Consider the following 19,454-nt stretch of genomic DNA (forward strand, 5'->3'; position numbering starts at 1 on the left):
GGAGGCTGAGAGGAGCTCCAGGGGTCCGGTGTGGGACTGGTCACTGGTGTTACCCTCCTCTTCGTCAGACACAGACAGGTTCTCTGAGCTGAAGGTGGAGTGGGACTGGAACGACCTCATACAGCGGGAGGTCTGGGGGAGGGGAGGGGAGGGAGGGGGGAGGAGAGAGGGAGGAGAGAGAGACAGAGGAGAGAGAGGAGAGGAGAGAGAGAGAGGAGGGGGAGTGAGAGGAGAGGGAGTGAGAGGAGAGAGGGAGAGAGAGGGGAGGGAGGAGGAGGAGGAGGAGAGGAGAGGAGAGGAGAGGAGAGGAGAGGAGAGTGAGAGGAGAGGAGAGGAGAGAGGAGAGAGAGAGAGGAGAGATTGAGAGAGAAGAGAGAGAGAGAGAGGAGAGAGAGAGAGAGAGAGAGGGAGAAGGAGAGAGGGAGGGAGGGAGGAAAGAGGAGAGAGGAGAGGAGAGGAGAGAGAGGAGAGGGAGAGGAGAGATCGAGAGAAGGAGAGGGAGAGAGAGAGAGGGAGAGGGAGAGAGAGGAGAGGGAGGAGAGAGAGGAGCGGGAGAGGGAGAGGGAGAAGGGAGAGGGAAAGGGAGAGGAGAGGAAAGAGGAGAGAGGGAGAGGAGGAGAGGAGAGGGAGGGAGAGTGAGAGGAGAGAGGGAGTGGAGAGGGAGAGAGGGTGGAGGGAGGGAGAGAGGGAGGGAGAGGAGGAGGGAGAGGGAGGAGAGGAGGAGAGGGAGAGGGGAGAGGAGGGGGGGAGAGGAGAGGGAGAGAGAGAGTGGAGGGGGGAGAGGGGGGAGGAGAGGGAGAGGGGAGGGTGAGGAGGGTGGGTGTGTTGTGAGAGGGGGGTGAGTGTGTGGAGTGGGTGGGTTGGGGGGTTAATGTAGTAAAGGATGTGTCAGATTGTAATCTTAGAGTGTATTTGAATTATGTCTGTAGAATTTGAGGTGATTGTGAGAAGTAGCTGAGGAGCAAGATTATATTGATAGTAAGATTCATTATGCAAGCTCATAATATGTATAGAGTATAAAATCATAATAATGGAATATAGAGAAAGAAGAAGAATCGATCACACGATGATAACTGAAGGTTGTAAGAGGCATTACAGACAGCGTTAAAAAGTCAGTTAGACTTATCAACCTTCATACTGCTGCTGTCCATCCTCCTTCACGACTTTACTCTACACAGACCTGCATGTTTAAGACAGTAAGCCGTGTAAATGACATGGGCTACAGAGGAAAACTTAACATCCCCTTTAAGCATTCAGACAGGCTTTCTGAAGTGAGTGTGAGCAATCTCAGCATATATGGATTAATGTACATCTTTGAAAAGGTAAAACTCCACTCTTTCTCTCTTTCTCTCTCCTTCTCTCTCTCCTTCTCTCTGTCTCTGTCTGTCTTACCTTCCTGAGGGGCCTGAGGCGTGGGAGGCTCTCCTGCTGCTCTCCCTTCCCCTGGGCCTCTCTCACCGTGGGGTCAGGTACTCTGGACAGCAGGGAGTAGTGTGGCAGCTCTGGGTGGCTGGGGGCCGGGGGGGTCTCCTGGCAGTGCAGGCAGCCTGGGAAGGGGTGTGCCTGGCAGCAGGGGCACAGTGTCCCGCCCCTCCCCCCGGGGCCTGACACAGAGGTGCTGCGCTGACGTGAGTCTGACACCACGGCCGTAGAGATGATGTCAGGGCTGGAGCCCGACAGGCGGCGTTGGAGGTGGTCTGTCTGGGGGCTGCGCAGGGCCGCGGCCGGGCCGAAGTACCTCAGGTTGTTGGCACAGTTGACCACCGCTTCCTCTCTGTTCTTCAGGGGCAGCAGAGGGCCCTCTGGTGGGGGGTGGTGGTGGTGCTCGTAGTGCTCTTGGACAGCACCCCCGGTGGCAGGATGATGGTACTGCTCCCCTAGAGGCTGGGGCTGGTACTGCTCCTCTGTAGCTCCCGCCCCCGGCCCGGTCTTCAGAACCCCGGGGAAGTCGCTGTGGGAACCCTTGCTGTTGGCCCGACGGTGCCGGGGCTTGCTGCGGTACCTCTGCTTGCCGGGTGGCGTGGAAACCTTGGGGCTGGCAGAGAGGGACGAGGGGGACGGGAGCACCTCCATACTGGGGATACCTTCAGAACGCAGCAGGTCCGGCCTTGAGGGGTCAGAGGTTAAAGGTCAGGGAGTGGTGTCAGTAGTATACTAACACTGCTTCTCAAACAATACAAACACACTCTCCAAGGAACATAAATGGTATGAGGGAGAAGTAAACCCTGTCCATACGTGCCGTTCACCATGTTCATCTTTTATAAAGTGAGATCTCTGACCTTTTAGCAGGGGGCATGTTGCCTTTCTTCTTGATGAGTTTCTCTACGGCGTTGGGTCTGACGATGGGCCGCATCAGGTGGGAACGCTTGTAGTTACCTGGATACTTCTTCTCCACAGCCAGCTCTCTCCTACAGGGGGGGGGGGTGTTACAGAGTTTAGTAACGAGACACTGATGACTCAGTCAAACTGATCTGTGTTTTGTTGGAGATATGGATCCCCATGCCAAGGCAGCAGCTACTCTTCCTGGGGTCCAGCAAAATTAAGGAAGTTATACAATTTAAAAAACATTATAATAAATTCACAGATTTCACAACAGACTGTGTGCCCTCAGGCCCCTACTCCACCACTACCCCATATCTACAGTACAAAATCTTTACTCAAAGCCAGTGGCATGTCGTTAGTAAAGATTGAAAAAAGTAAGGGGCCTAGACAGCTGCCCTGGGGAATTCCTGATTCTACCTGGATTTTGTTGGAGAGGCTTCCATTAAAGAACACCCTCTGTGTTCTGTTAGACAGGTAACTATTTATCCACAATATAGCAGGGGGTGTAAAGCCATAACACATACGCTTTTCCAGCAGCAGACCATGATCGATGATGTCTTCAAGAGAGCGAGAGTTGCACCCCTTCTCAAAAAACCAACACTCGATCCCTCTGATGTCAACAACTACAGACCAGTATCCCTTCTTTCTTTTCTCTCCAAAACTCTTGAGCGTGCCGTCTTTAGCCAACTCTCTTGCCATCTTTCTCAGAATGACCTTCTTGATCCAAACCAGTCAGGTTTCAAGACTGGTCATTCAACTGAGACTGCTCTTCTCTGTGTCACGGAGGCTCTCCGCACTGCTAAAGCTAACTCTCTCTCCTCTGCTCTTGTCCTTCTAGACATGTCTGCTGCCTTTGATACTGTGAACCATCAGATCCTCCTCTCCACCCTCTCCGAGCTGGGCATCTCAGGCGCTGCTCACTCTTGGATTGCTTCCTACCTGACAGGTCGCTCCTACCAGGTGGCGTGGCGAGAATCTGTCTCCGCAGCACGTGCTCTCACCACTGGTGTCCCCCAGGGCTCAGTTCTAGGCCCTCTCCTATTCTCTCTATACACCAAGTCACTTGGCTCTGTCATATCCTCACATGGCCTCTCCTATCATTGCTACGCAGACGATACACAACTAATCTTCTCCTTTCCCCCTTCTGATAACCAGGTGGCGAATCGCATCTCTGCATGTCTGGCAGACATATCAGTGTGGATGTCGGATCACCACCTCAAGCTGAACCTCGGCAAGATGGAGCTGCTCTTCCTCCCGGGGAAGGACTGCCCGTTCCATGATCTCGCCATCACGGTTGACAACTCCGTTGTGTCCTCCTCCCAGAGTGCAAAGAGCCTTGGTGTGACCCTGGACAACACCCTGTCGTTCTCCGCTAACATCAAGGCGGTGACCTGATCCTATAGGTTCATGCTCTACAACATTCGGAGAGTACGACCCTGCCTTACACAGGAAGCGGCACAGGTCCTAATCCAGGCACTTGTCATCTCCCATCTGGATTACTGCAACTCGCTGTTGGCTGGGCTCCCTGCCTGTGCCATTAAATCCCTACAACTCATCCAGAATGCCGCAGCCTGTCTGGTGTTCAACCTTCCCAAGTTCTCTCACGTCACCCCGCTCCTCCGCACACTCCACTGGCTTCCAGTTGAAGCTTGCATCTGCTACAAGACCATGGAGCTTGCCTACGGAGCTGTGAGGGGAACGGCACCTCCGTACCTTCAGGCTCTGATCAGTCTCTACACCCAAACGAGGGCATTGCGTTCATCCACCTCTGGCCTGCTGGCCCCCCTACCTCTGCGGAAGCACAGTTCCCGCTCAGCCCAGTCAAAACTGTTCGCTGCTCTGGCACCCCAATGGTGGAACAAGCTCCCTCACGACGCCAGGACAGCGGAGTCACTCACCACCTTCCGGAGACACTTGAAACCTCACCTCTTTAAGGAATACCTGGGATAGGATAAAGTAATCCTTCTACCCCCCCCCCCCCCCCCCCCCAAAAAAAAAAAAAAAGACATATTGTAAAGTGGTTATCCCACTGGCTATAAGGTGAATGCACCAATTTGTAAATCGCTCTGAATAAGAGCGTCTGCTAAATGACGTAAATGTAATTGTAAATGTAGTGTCAAAAGCCACACTGAAATATTTTTATCATCACTCATTTGTGTAAGTGCTGTGCTTGTTGAATGTCCTTCCCTATAAGCATGCTGAAAGTCTGTTGTCAATTTGTTTACTGTAAAATAGCATTGTATCTGGTCAAACACAATTTTTTCCAAAAGTTTACTAAGGGTTGGTAACAGGCTGATTGGTCGGCTATTTGAGCCAGTTAAGGGGGCTTTACTATTCTTAGGTAGCGGAATGACTTTTGCTTCCCTCCAGGCCTGAGGGCACACACTTTCTAGTAGGCTTAGATTGAAGATATGGCAAATAGGAGTGGCAATATCGTCCGCTATTATCCTCAGCAATTTTCCATCCAAGCTGTCAGACCCCGGTGGCTTGTCATTGTTGATAGACAACAATTATTTTTTCACCTCTTCCACACTCACTTTACGGAATTCAAAATTACAATGCTTGTCTTTCATAATTTGGGCAGATATACTTGAATGTGTAGTGTCAGCGTTTGTTGCTGGCATGTCATGCCTAAGTTTGCTAATCTTGCCAATGACAAAATCATTAAAGTAGTTGGCAATATCAGTCGGTTTTGTGATGAATGAGCCATCTGATTCAATGAATGATGGAGCTGTTTGCCCTTTTCCCCGAAATGTCATTTAAGCTGCTCCAAAGCTTTTTACTATCATTCTTTATGTCATTTATCTTTGTTTCATAGTGTAGTTTCTTCTTCTTTTTATTCAGTTTAGTCACATGATTTCTCAATTTGCAATACGTTTGCCAATCGGTTGTGTAGCCAGACCTATTTGCCATCTCTTTTGCCTCATCCCTCTCAACCATACAATGTTTCAATTCCTCATCAATCCACTGTGATTTAACCGTTTTTACAGTCATTTTCTTAATGGATGCATGCTTATTAGTAACTGGGATAAGCAATTTCATAAATGTGTCAAGTGCAGCGTCTGTTTGCTCCTCATTACACACCACAGACCAGCAAATATTATTTACATCAACAACATAGGAATCACTACAAAACTTATTGTACGACCTCTTATACACTATATTAGGCCCAGCCTTTGGAACTTTGGTTTTCCTAGATATGGCTACTATATTGGGATCACTACATCCTATGGATCTGGATACTGCTTTCAAGCTAATTTCTGCAGCATTAGTAAAGATGTGGTCAATACATGTTGATGATTTCATTCCTGTGCTGTTTGTAACTACCCTTGTAGGTTGATTGATAACCTGAACCAGGTTGCAGGCACTAGTTACAGTTTGAAGCTTTTTCTTGAGTGGGCAGCTTGATGAAAGTCAGTCAATATTTAAATCACCCAGAATATATACCTCTCTATTGATATCACATACATTATTAAGCATTTCACACATGTTATTCAGATACTGACTGTTAGCACTTGGTGGTCTATAGCAACTTCCCACCAGAATGGGCTTTAGGTGAGGCAGATGAACCTGTAGCCATATTACTTCAACAGTATTTAACACGAGATCGTCTCTGAGCTTTACAAGAATGTGGTTCTGAATATAAACAGCAACACCTCCACCACTGGCATTCCTGTCTTTTCTATAAATGTTATAACCTTGTATTGCTACCACTGTATCAAAGGTATTATCTAAGTGAGTTTCAGAGATGTCATCTGTTACTAGCAAATTACTGATTTCATGAACCTTGTTTCTTAGGCTACATATGTTAACGTGGGCTATTTTGAGCACTTTTCTTCTGGGATGCTTACTTGTTTTCATTGCTTTACTGGGAAGCGTAGCAGAAGTAGACATGCTCATGTTATTTATATTGGAGCTGATAGTGCAGGGTGAGCTGCACACAGTGGTCTTCCTACTAGGGCACACCACCTCAGTGCTAACAGTATAACTCTGGTTCATAGGGATATGATTACTGCATACAGTAGCTGTAGGATCAGCAGAGGTATTCAGGGCAATTAGGGGAACATAAATTAAGTTACTTACATTGTGTTTACCAATGCCCCTGGTATAATGTACATTTGCTAAAGCATTATGACAACTCAGCATCACAATGGTAGCGATTAACTGAGCTGGGCTTGGGTCATTGATAAGTCATTGTCTCAACGCAGCCTTATAATGCTGTGAAAGGATCCAGGAACCCAAATGATTTGGGTGGATCCCATCCTCCTTATAAAACGTGTTTTGTTTCCGAAAGATATCGAAATTGTCAACAAAAGTTACACTCATTGAGCTGCAATAATCACGTAGCCAGTTGTGAAGAGAAAGAATCCTGCTAAAGCATTCAATGCCACGATTCAGAGAGGGCACAGGGCCAGATATGATGCCATGATTCAGAGAGGGCACAGGGCCAGATATGATGCCATGATTCAGAGAGGGCACAGGGCCAGATATGATGCCATGATTCAGAGAGGGCACAGGACCAGATATGATGCCATGATTCAGAGAGGGCACAGGACCAGATATGATGCCATGATTCAGAGAGGGCACAGGGCCAGATATGATGCCATGATTCAGAGAGGGCACAGGGCCAGATATGATGGGTCTTTTGTTAGTGTCTAGCAGAGAGTCAATCAGTTATTTTAAACCCAGTTTCAACTGTTCAGAGCTGCCCTTCATAATCATTAAAACCCACATGGACTACGATAGAATCGATTTCCATGTCCTGGCGTAGTACATTCGGGAGCAGCTTAGTAATGTAATTTACTCGGGCTCCGAGATAAGACATTGTTTACGCACCAGGAACAATAACATTTCTTAACATGGAGCGGACTAAAATCACGGCTGGCGAGAAGGACGAGGAAATCCGCCCACTCACACGCTTCACGGGATTTGGAGAACCCTTTATGGACATGCGAGAGGCAGGATAACTTGAGCCCGTTGCTCCCGGCACCTGGTGCAGGCCTCCAACAGATGGAGAAGCCCCGCTCGATCCAGAGCAGGGACAGAAGGTTGCCGACGTCGACTTCTAAATCATAGGAGGAGTAGGCACTGCGGCCGCAGACACAGGCACCCCCAGCCACGAAGGAGCAGGAAGATCAGGCTCCAGGACGGCGAAACTATTTGTTGTTTGTATCCGCTCCGGGCCTCTCGTTGGGAGTGTAGACTGCTTTGCGGGAGGTCTTCGGCTTCCACGGCTCGTGACATGCGACCATCGTTGATTGCCATGGTCCTCTTGCTGTGCTCCTTCGACTCTGCTATCAGATGGGGGAGATTCGCTCCGGGCAACAACGGCCAGTCGGATAACTACAAACGACAAGGCTGAGATGCATCCAACAAGCGCGAACGCCGTCCAGCCACCGGCGTAGAAAAGGTTGACATTCCACTCTGCGTTTTCCCCAGTTTCTTACGTAGGCTGGTGACCTGCGTGATCAAGGAAGCCACCTCAAGCCTATAATCCTCGGCAAGCGAACAATGTTGCATTGGAACTATGAGAGATCCGGTTTGTCCCAAAACTAAGCATAGTAGATACAGCTCCTACACCACTGGAACCGTTCATTTAGTTCTCCAGACAAAGAGGCTCCATTGGAAAACTCATCTGGTACTAACTTCGTTAGCTTGATGGCTAGCAGCTTAGCGTCTCTGTCAAGCAGGCTTCAACCTGTCTGTTAAGCGGGATTCCGGAACAAGAAACAGCGGTCCTAGCTGTTAAAAGCTAACCGTGTCATGGAATCCATGCAAAAACAAGTTAGGTATTTATATTTAACAAATATTGGTATTTATATTTAACGAATATTGGTTATGTTTTAGTCAAAAATATCAAACTGAGTGTTTCCAGCATACAGTGTTCAGCTGTGCACACTGATGACATCACTGATGACATCACTCTCCTGTTCTTACTATAACAGTAGTGAAGTATAATGTCGGGTCCATATTGCTAGTTAACTAGTATAATGTCGGGTCCATATTGCTAGTTAACTAGTATAATGTCGGGTCCATATTGCTAGTTAACTAGTATAATGTAGGGTCCATATTGCTAGTTAACTAGTATAATGTAGGGTCCATATTGCTAGTTAACTAGTATAATGTAGGGTCCATATTGCTAGTTAACTAGTATAATGTCGGGTCCATATTGCTAGTTAACTAGTATAATGTAGGGTCCATATTGCTAGTTAACTAGTATAATGTAGGGTCCATATTGCTAGTTAACTAGTATAATGTAGGGTCCATATTGCTAGTTAACTAGTATAATGTAGGGTCCATATTGCTAGTTAACTAGTATAATGTAGGGTCCATATTGCTAGTTAACTAGTATAATGTAGGGTCCATATTGCTAGTTAACTAGTATAATGTAGGGTCCATATTGCTAGTTAACTAGTATAATGTAGGGTCCATATTGCTAGTTAACTAGTATAATGTAGGGTCCATATTGCTAGTTAACTAGTATAATGTAGGGTCCATATTGCTAGTTAACTAGTATAATGTAGGGTCCATATTGCTAGTTAACTAGTATAATGTAGGGTCCATATTGCTAGTTAACTAGTATAATGTCGGGTCCATATTGCTAGTTAACTAGTATAATGTAGGGTCCATATTGCTAGTTAACTAGTATAATGTAGGGTCCATATTGCTAGTTAACTAGTATAATGTAGGGTCCATATTGCTAGTTAACTAGTATAATGTAGGGTCCATATTGCTAGTTAACTAGTATAATGTAGGGTCCATATTGCTAGTTAACTAGTATAATGTAGGGTCCATATTGCTAGTTAACTAGTATAATGTCGGGTCCATATTGCTAGTTAACTAGTATAATGTCGGGTCCATATTGCTAGTTAACTAGTATAATGTAGGGTCCATATTGCTAGTTAACTAGTATAATGTAGGGTCCATATTGCTAGTTAACTAGTATAATGTAGGGTCCATATTGCTAGTTAACTAGTATAATGTAGGGTCCATATTGCTAGTTAACTAGTATAATGTAGGGTCCATATTGCTAGTTAACTAGTATAATGTAGGGTCCATATTGCTAGTTAACTAGTATAATGTAGGGTCCATATTGCTAGTTAACTAGTATAATGTAGGGTCCATATTGCTAGTTAACTAGTATAATGTAGGGTCCATATTGCTAGTTAACTAGTATAATGTAGGGTCCATATTGCTAGTTAACTAGTATAATGTAGGGTCCATATTGCTAGTTAACTAGTATAATGTAGGGTCCATATTGCTAGTTAACTAGTGTAATACTGCTAAGCAGGAAATGCAAACTTGTAATGTATTCGAGGTTTAAAAAGGCTTCTTAAGTTTGTCATTTCCAATTTTAAAATGTAGACTTGATTTGGCCTAACTAAAAATGTATCAACCCCTACAGAAATTTACATTAATTATAATCCACACAAAAATTCACATTTCCAGTTGCTGCAGGATTATTTTCCTGCTGTGAGAAACTGGTAAAAACGACATACAGAGATGCAGTAAAGAGGTCAATGGAACTGGACCAAAACAATGGAATTGCCATGGAAATGCGTGGGTGAATTGCCATGGAAACGCTGTGAGGTAAAGATCCCAAGTCTCCTCGTTGCCCCCCAGACAAATATGTCTATTTTTAGGTTATTGTTTATGTGTGTATTTCACACTATGTTGAGGTAAAAATCAGAGTATAATGCTTGTATGGACGTAAACCCCTAAACATGTTCATGTTCATGTGGTCCTCTGTAGCTCAACTGGTAGAGCACGGCGCTTGTAACGCCAAGGTAGTGGGTTCAATCCCCGGGACCACCCATACACAAAAATGTATGCACGCATGACTGTAAGTCGCTTTGGATAAAAGCGTCTGCTAAATGGCATATTATTATTATTATTATATGTCATCGTCACGAATCAACTGCATTTCAGTTAAAAACTACCACCACCGATTTCTGTATGCTAGCTATGCTACCAGTTTATACGAAAAGGAGTTAGCATTTAGCAGCCACTTCTTCTAAACCTGAAAAGGTACAACTTCTACATGTTATGCAGCGAAAACAGCCAAATATATCCACATCGGACTTAAGTGACCATGTTGTGGGCCCTGTTACTAACATCAATAGTGACGGATTTGAGGGAAATCCCCTTAGATCAGATTTGTTGAATGTGCACCAATCTGCATCGATGTAGCAGGATGTAGGATCCATTCTATACGTACTTGATGAGTTCCTTCTCGCGGACCTCCAGCTGCAGCATGATGGCACTCAGCTCCATGTAGAGGTTGTTAGCTCTCTCCAGCTTCCTCTCATAGTGCTCCCTGATGTCCAGGGCATGTCTGGAGGGAGAGACAGAACGCTCACAACACATATCTATCTATCTATCTATCTATCTATCTATCTATCTATCTATCTATCTATCTATCTATCTATCTATCTATCTATCTATCTATCTATCTATCTATCTATCTATCTACAGTGCCTTCGGAAAGTATTCAGACCGCTTGACTTTTTCCAAATGTTGTTACATTACAGCCTTATTCTAAAATAGATTAAAAGTAAATACCTCCTCAGCAATCTACACACAATACCCCATTATGACAAAGTGAAAACAGGTTTAAATAAAAAACAGAAATACCTTTTTTACATAAGTAATCAGACCCTTTGCTAAGACTCGAAATTGAGCTCAGGTGCATCCTGTTTCCATTGATCATCCTTGAGATGTTTCTACAACTTGATTGGAGTCCACCTGTGGTAAATTCAATTGATTGGACATGATTTGGAAAGGCACACACCCATTTATAAAAAGTCCCACAGTTGACAGTGCATGTCAGAGCAAAAACCAAGCCATGAGATTGAAGGAATTGTCCGTAGAGCTCCGAGACAGGATTGTGTCGAGGCACAGATCTGGGGAAGGGTTCCAAATCATTTTTTGCAGCATTGAAGATCCCCAAGAACACAGTGGCCTCCATCATTCTTAAATGGAAGAAGTTTGGAACCACCAAGACTCTTCCTAGAGCTGGCCGCCCGGCCAAACTGAGTAATCGGGGGAGAAGGGCCTTGGTCAGGGAGGTGACCAAGAACCTGATGGTCACTCTGACAGAGCTCTAGAGTTCCTCTGTGGAGATGGGAGAACCTTCCAGAAGGACAACCATCTCTGCAGCTCCACCAATCAGGCCTTTATTGTAGAGTGGCCAGACGGAAGCCACTCCTCAGTAAAAGGCACATGACGGCCTTCTTGGAGTTTGCCAAAAGGCACCTAAAGAATCTCAGACCATGAGAAACAAGATTCTCTGGTCTGATGAAACCAAGATTGAACTCTTTGGCCTGAATGCAAGCGAATGCCAAGTGTCACGTCTGGAGGAAACCTGGCACCATCCCTACGGTGAAGCATGGTGGTGGCAGCATCATGCTGTGGGGACGTTTTTCAGCGGCAGGGACTGGGAGACTAGTCATGATCGAGGCAAAGATGAACGGAGCAAAGTACAGAGAGATCCTTGATGAAAACCTGCTCCAGAGCGCTCAGGACCTCAGACAGGGGCAAAGGTTCACCTTCCAACAGGACAACGAACCTAAGCACACAGCCAAGACAACGCAGGAGTGGATTTGGGACAAGTCTCTGAATGCCCTTGAGTGGCCAATCCAGAGCCCGGACTTGAACCCGATCGAACATCTCTGGAGAGACCTGAAAATAGCTGTGCAGCAACGCTCCCCATCCAACCTGACAGAGCTTGAGAGGATCTGCAGAGAAGAATGGGAGAAACTCCCCAAATACAGGTGTGCCAAGCTTGTAGCGTCATACCCAAGAAGACCCAAGGCTGTAATCGCTGCCAAAGGTGCTTCAACAAAGTACTGAGTAAACGGTCTGAATACTTCTGTAAATGTGATTTTTCCGTTATTTATTTTTAAAACTCTAAAAACCTGTTTTCGATTAGTCATTATGGGGTATTAGTTATTTATATATATATATATATATATTAATTTATTAATTAGATTATGGGGTATTGTATGTAGATTGATGATAGCAGTATAGTGGTCCAGTATTTCAGTAAATCCAGTTCATTTCAGTGGTAATAATAATAATAGTACATATAATCATGTATACAGGTACAACACTACTGCTGTTGTTTTGTGGAATCTTCAGGCGATACATTTAATGAAATAAAAATAAAATTATAAAAAGAAAGAATGTCTAATAAATAAACAACAAAATGTCCATGGATGATGGTTCCACTCTGTATTACTGATGGTTCCACTCTGTATTACTGATGGTTCCACTCTGTATTACTGATGGTTCCACTCTGTATTACTGATGGTTCCTCTCTGTATTACTGATGGTTCCACTCTGTATTACTGATGGTTCCACTCTGTATTACTGATGGTTCCACTCTGTATTACTGATGGTTCCACTCTGTATTACTGATGGTTCCACTCTGTATTACTGATGGTTCCACTCTGTATTACTGATGGTTCCACTCTGTATTACTGATGGTTCCACTCTGTATTACTGATGGTTCCACTCTGTATTACTGATGGTTCCACTCTGTATTACTGATGGTTCCACTCTGTATTACTGATGGTTCCTCTCTGTATTACTGATGGTTCCTCTCTGTATTACTGATGGTTCCACTCTGTATTACTGATGGTTCCACTCTGTATTACTGATGGTTCCACTCTGTATTACTGATGGTTCCACTCTGTATTACTGATGGTTCCACTCTGTATTACTGATGGTTCCACTCTGTATTACTGATGGTTCCTCTCTGTATTACTGATGGTTCCACTCTGTATTACTGATGGTTCCTCTCTGTATTACTGATGGTTCCACTCTGTATTACTGATGGTTCCACTCTGTATTACTGATGGTTCCACTCTGTATTACTGATGGTTCCACTCTGTATTACTGATGGTTCCACTCTGTATTACTGATGGTTCCTCTCTGTATTACTGATGGTTCCACTCTGTATTACTGATGGTTCCACTCTGTATTACTGATGGTTCCACTCTGTATTACTGATGGTTCCTCTCTGTATTACTGATGGTTCCACTCTGTATTACTGATGGTTCCACTCTGTATTACTGATGGTTCCTCTCTGTATTACTGATGGTTCCACTCTGTATTACTGATGGTTCCACTCTGTATTACTGATGGTTCCACTCTGTATTACTGATGGTTCCACTCTGTATTACTGATGGTTCCACTCTGTATTACTGATGGTTCCACTCTGTATTACTGATGGTTCCTCTCTGTATTACTGATGGTTCCACTCTGTATTACTGATGGTTCCACTCTGTATTACTGATGGTTCCACTCTGTATTACTGATGGTTCCTCTCTGTATTACTGATGGTTCCACTCTGTATTACTGATGGTTCCACTCTGTATTACTGATGGTTCCACTCTGTATTACTGATGGTTCCTCTCTGTATTACTGATGGTTCCACTCTGTATTACTGATGGTTCCACTCTGTATTACTGATGGTTCCACTCTGTATTACTGATGGTTCCTCTCTGTATTACTGATGGTTCCACTCTGTATTACTGATGGTTCCACTCTGTATTACTGATGGTTTCCTCTCTGTATTACTGATGGTTCCACTCTGTATTACTGATGGTTCCACTCTGTATTACTGATGGTTCCACTCTGTATTACTGATGGTTCCACTCTGTATTACTGATGGTTCCACTCTGTATTACTGATGGTTCCACTCTGTATTACTGATGTTCCTCTCTGTATTACTGATGGTTCCACTCTGTATTACTGATGGTTCCACTCTGTATTACTGATGGTTCCACTCTGTATTACTGATGGTTCCTCTCTGTATTACTGATGGTTCCACTCTGTATTACTGATGGTTCCACTCTGTATTACTGATGGTTCCACTCTGTATTACTGATGGTTCCTCTCTGTATTACTGATGGTTCCACTCTGTATTACTGATGGTTCCACTCTGTATTACTGATGGTTCCACTCTGTATTACTGATGGTTCCACTCTGTATTACTGATGGTTCCACTCTGTATTACTGATGGTTCCACTCTGTATTACTGATGGTTCCTCTCTGTATTACTGATGGTTCCACTCTGTATTACTGATGGTTCCACTCTGTATTACTGATGGTTCCACTCTGTATTACTGATGGTTCCACTCTGTATTACTGATGGTTCCACTCTGTATTACTGATGGTTCCACTCTGTATTACTGATGGTTCCACTCTGTATTACTGATGGTTCCTCTCTGTATTACTGATGGTTCCACTCTGTATTACTGATGGTTCCACTCTGTATTACTGATGGTTCCACTCTGTATTACTGATGGTTCCACTCTGTATTACTGATGGTTCCACTCTGTATTACTGATGGTTCCACTCTGTATTACTGATGGTTCCACTCTGTATTACTGATGGTTCCACTCTGTATTACTGATGGTTCCACTCTGTATTACTGATGGTTCCACTCTGTATTACTGATGGTTCCACTCTGTATTACTGATGGTTCCACTCTGTATTACTGATGGTTCCACTCTGTATTACTGATGGTTCCACTCTGTATTACTGATGGTTCACTCTGTATTACTGATGGTTCCACTCTGTATTACTGATGGTTCCACTCTGTATTACTGATGGTTCCACTCTGTATTACTGATGGTTCCTCTCTGTATTACTGATGGTTCCTCTCTGTATTACTGATGGTTCCACTCTGTATTACTGATGGTTCCACTCTGTATTACTGATGGTTCCACTCTGTATTACTGATGGTTCCACTCTGTATTACTGATGGTTCCACTCTGTATTACTGATGGTTCCACTCTGTATTACTGATGGTTCCTCTCTGTATTACTGATGGTTCCACTCTGTATTACTGATGGTTCCACTCTGTATTACTGATGGTTCCACTCTGTATTACTGATGGTTCCACTCTGTATTACTGATGGTTCCACTCTGTATTACTGATGGTTCCACTCTGTATTACTGATGGTTCCTCTCTGTATTACTGATGGTTCCACTCTGTATTACTGAGGGTTCCACTCTGTATTACTGATGGTTCCACTCTGTATTACTGATGGTTCCACTCTGTATTACTGATGGTTCCACTCTGTATTACTGATGGTTCCACTCTGTATTACTGATGGTTCCACTCTGTATTACTGATGGTTCCACTCTGTATTACTGATGGTTCCACTCTGTATTACTGATGGTTCCACTCTGTATTACTGATGGTTCCACTCTGTATTACTGATGGTTCCACTCTGTATTACTGATGGTTCCACTCTGTATTACTGATGGTTCCACTCTGTATTACTGATGGTTCCACTCTGTATTACTGATGGTTCCACTCTGTATTACTGATGGTTCCACTCTGTATTACTGATGGTTCCACTCTGTATTACTGATGGTTCCTCTCTGTATTACTGATGGTTCCACTCTGTATTACTGATGGTTCCACTCTGTATTACTGATGGTTCCACTCTGTATTACTGATGGTTCCACTCTGTATTACTGATGGTTCCACTCTGTATTACTGATGGTTCCACTCTGTATTACTGATGGTTCCACTCTGTATTACTGATGGTTCCACTCTGTATTACTGATGGTTCCTCTCTGTATTACTGATGGTTCCACTCTGTATTACTGATGGTTCCACTCTGTATTACTGATGGTTCCTCTCTGTATTACTGATGGTTCCACTCTGTATTACTGATGGTTCCACTCTGTATTACTGATGGTTCCACTCTGTATTACTGATGGTTCCACTCTGTATTACTGATGGTTCCACTCTGTATTACTGATGGTTCCACTCTGTATTACTGATGGTTCCACTCTGTATTACTGATGGTTCCACTCTGTATTACTGATGGTTCCACTCTGTATTACTGATGGTTCCACTCTGTATTACTGATGGTTCCTCTCTGTATTACTGATGGTTCCACTCTGTATTACTGATGGTTCCACTCTGTATTACTGATGGTTCCACTCTGTATTACTGATGGTTCCACTCTGTATTACTGATGGTTCCACTCTGTATTACTGATGGTTCCACTCTGTATTACTGATGGTTCCACTCTGTATTACTGATGGTTCCACTCTGTATTACTGATGGTTCCACTCTGTATTACTGATGGTTCCACTCTGTATTACTGATGGTTCCTCTCTGTATTACTGATGGTTCCACTCTGTATTACTGATGGTTCCACTCTGTATTACTGATGGTTCCACTCTGTATTACTGATGGTTCCTCTCTGTATTACTGATGGTTCCACTCTGTATTACTGATGGTTCCACTCTGTATTACTGTCAGCTATATACAATGGAAATACTTCAGGGAATTAATGGTCATGGGACGTCCCTCAGGCTACGGCAATCAGATACATATCTGGCAGTAATATTTGAAGTTTCTCCCTCACCCATAATAATCCCCAGCTTGATGTTATTAGTAAATGCACAGAAGTTGGAATTGATCGAGATATTTTATTGAAATAATATGATCTTCTTTGGAGTATTTCTCCCAGTTTATCTCTGTCTCTACCTCCCCTGTCGTTCAGTGACCACAGACGCTCCTCTTTGGGTAGCATGTCTTTATGGGTCTCCTCTTTTCCACAGCCAGTTGGTGGCTGAGCCTGTATTTAGTCAGGATCTGTCTCTGTTTTATATCTCTGACAGAGTAGAGATTTTCTGACCATTTGTGTTCTCTTTTTTTTTTTTAATTCTGTGTTTTTGTTTCATTTTCCCAATTTGTCAAATAGGAGGTTTTCATTTCTGTAACAGTTTGATTGTGTTTAGATAATAGGGTTGATTAGTGTTTGCAACAGCTGACAGAGGGGACTCGTTTCAGGGTTCAGCTCTTGGGTTTCCAGTGCTTTGAATTGTAAGGATGTTTTGAGGTTTAATTTCAAATGGTGACAAAATGTTACTGTCCTTTTCTTTATATTTACAATGAAAAGGAATCTTCAGAGTTCCGCTCTGCATGAATTATTAGGTTATTCTCTCTCTCTCTCTCTCTCTCTCTCTCTCTCTCTCTCTCTCTCTCTCTCTCTCTCTCTCTCTCTCTCTCTCTCTCTCTCTCTCTCTCTCTCTCTCTCTCTCTCTCTCTCTCTCTCTCTCTCTCTCTCTCTCTCTCTCTCTCTCTCTCTCTCTCTCTCTCTCTCTCTCTCTCTCTCTCTCTCTCTCTCTCTCTCTCTCTCTCTCTCTCTCTCTCTCTCTCTCTCTCTCTCTCTCTCTCTCTCTCTCTCTCTCTCTCTCTCTCTCTCACCTGAGTTCATCCCGCCTGCGTTTGATCAGCTCCTCATCCAGTCGGTGGATGCAGGTTCCTTCAGACTTTATCTTCTCAAAGTGTTTCCTCACCTCCTCCCTCCACTCAGACTGACACAGTGGGAACAGGACACACATGGTTACATATCAGTACTCTACAGGGTGGCTATAGCTTAGAATGGTCTATAATGACATGTATGCTAGGGGCTGTAACCTAGAATGGTCTATAATGACATGTATGCTAGGGGCTGTAACCTAGAATGGTCTATAATGACATGTATGCTAGGGGCTGTAACCTAGAATGGTCTATAATGACATGTATGCTAGGAACTGTAACCTAGAATGGTCTATAATGACATGTATGCTAGGGGCTGTAACATAGAATGGTTCTGGAGTCTAGAATGGTTGTGTTCTCACCTGAGACTTGAAGTAGGTCTCCTGAGGAGCTCCCAGGATGTCAGCTGAGGCAATGTCCAGATGGAGCAGGATCTGACGGAATGATGGACGGTTCCTGGGCTTCCCTTGCCTGGAGAAGAGGAGAAACAGCAAGGAGAGAGGGAGGAGAAGAAGAGAGTGTAATGGAGACAAACCAAAAAGAGGAAGGAGAGGGAGAGAGTGAAAAGGGAGGAGAGATTACATGAATCCATGTGATTATACAGGCAGATATTACCTAGAATATTTGCAGGGCGTGTGATATATATTCCTCTTTAATAATCTAAGATCTGCATATCTCACCATGTTTGCTTCATGAGGATCTTGAACCCGTCGGGACAAGTGGAGGGAACAGGGAGGTGGAGGCTGTTGCTACCCACACCCCAGATGATGGCTGAGGAGTCTACGTCTTTATAGGGGATTTCTCCAGTCAGCAGCTCCCATAACACCACGCCAAACGACCTGCCAACCAGAGGGTTAACATATTATAACACCAAACCAAACGACCTGCCAACCAGAGGGTTAACATATTATAACACCACGCCAAACGACCTGCCAACCAGAGGGTTAACATATTATAACACCACGCCAAACGACCTGCCAACCAGAGGGTTAACATATTATAACACCAAACCAAACGACCTGCCAACCAGAGGGTTAACATATTATAACACCACGCCAAACGACCTGCCAACCAGAGGGTTAACATATTATAACACCACGCCAAACGACCTGCCAACCAGAGGGTTAACATATTATAACACCACGCCAAACGACCTGCCAACCAGAGGGTTAACATATTATAACACCACGCCAAACGACCTGCCAACCAGAGGGTTAACATATTATAACACCAAACCAAACGACCTGCCAACCAGAGGGTTAACATATTATAACACCACGCCAAACGACCTGCCAACCAGAGGGTTAACATATTATAACACCACGCCAAACGACCTGCCAACCAGAGGGTTAACATATTATAACACCACGCCAAACGACCTGCCAACCAGAGGGTTAACATATTATAACACCACGCCAAACGACCTGCCAAGCAAAGGGTTAACATATTATAACACCACGCCAAACGACCTGCCAACCAGAGGGTTAACATATTATAACACCACGCCAAACGACCTGCCAACCACAGAGGGTTAACATATTATAACACCACGCCAAACGACCTGCCAACCAGAGGGTTAACATATTATAACACCACGCCAAACGACCTGCCAACCAGAGGGTTAACATATTATAACACCACGCCAAACGACCTGCCAACCAGAGGGTTAACATATTATAACACCACGCCAAACGACCTGCCAACCAGAGGGTTAACATATTATAACACCACGCCAAACGACCTGCCAACCAGAGGGTTAACATATTATAACACCAAACCAAACGACCTGCCAACCAGAGGGTTAACATATTATAACACCACGCCAAACGACCTG

General features: G+C 44.4%; 2 protein-coding genes across 4 annotated transcripts in view; one reads left to right on the forward strand and one right to left on the reverse strand.

Moving 5' to 3' along the window:
• Window positions 1-19,454, forward strand: part of LOC311129748 (neuron navigator 3-like) — a 753,845-nt gene that overhangs the window by 535,493 nt on the left and 198,898 nt on the right. The gene's annotated exons all lie outside the window — the stretch shown is intronic.
• Window positions 1-19,454, reverse strand: part of map3k13 (mitogen-activated protein kinase kinase kinase 13) — a gene marked incomplete at its 3' end in the record, with an annotated part of 70,379 nt that overhangs the window by 5,588 nt on the left and 45,337 nt on the right. The window contains exons 5-11 of the mRNA XM_084161008.1: window positions 18,301-18,459; window positions 17,983-18,091; window positions 17,567-17,676; window positions 10,541-10,657; window positions 2,280-2,408; window positions 1,393-2,107; window positions 54-132 (exon numbers count right to left, since the gene is read on the reverse strand). Of these exons, the coding sequence (XP_084017134.1) occupies window positions 54-132; window positions 1,393-2,107; window positions 2,280-2,408; window positions 10,541-10,657; window positions 17,567-17,676; window positions 17,983-18,091; window positions 18,301-18,459 (1,418 nt within the window). The remainder of the gene's footprint in view (window positions 1-53; window positions 133-1,392; window positions 2,108-2,279; window positions 2,409-10,540; window positions 10,658-17,566; window positions 17,677-17,982; window positions 18,092-18,300; window positions 18,460-19,454) is intronic.

Source organism: Coregonus lavaretus (genome assembly GCF_964263955.1).
Source record: "Coregonus lavaretus genome assembly, chromosome: 5".
Classification (NCBI taxonomy): domain Eukaryota; kingdom Metazoa; phylum Chordata; class Actinopteri; order Salmoniformes; family Salmonidae; genus Coregonus; species Coregonus lavaretus.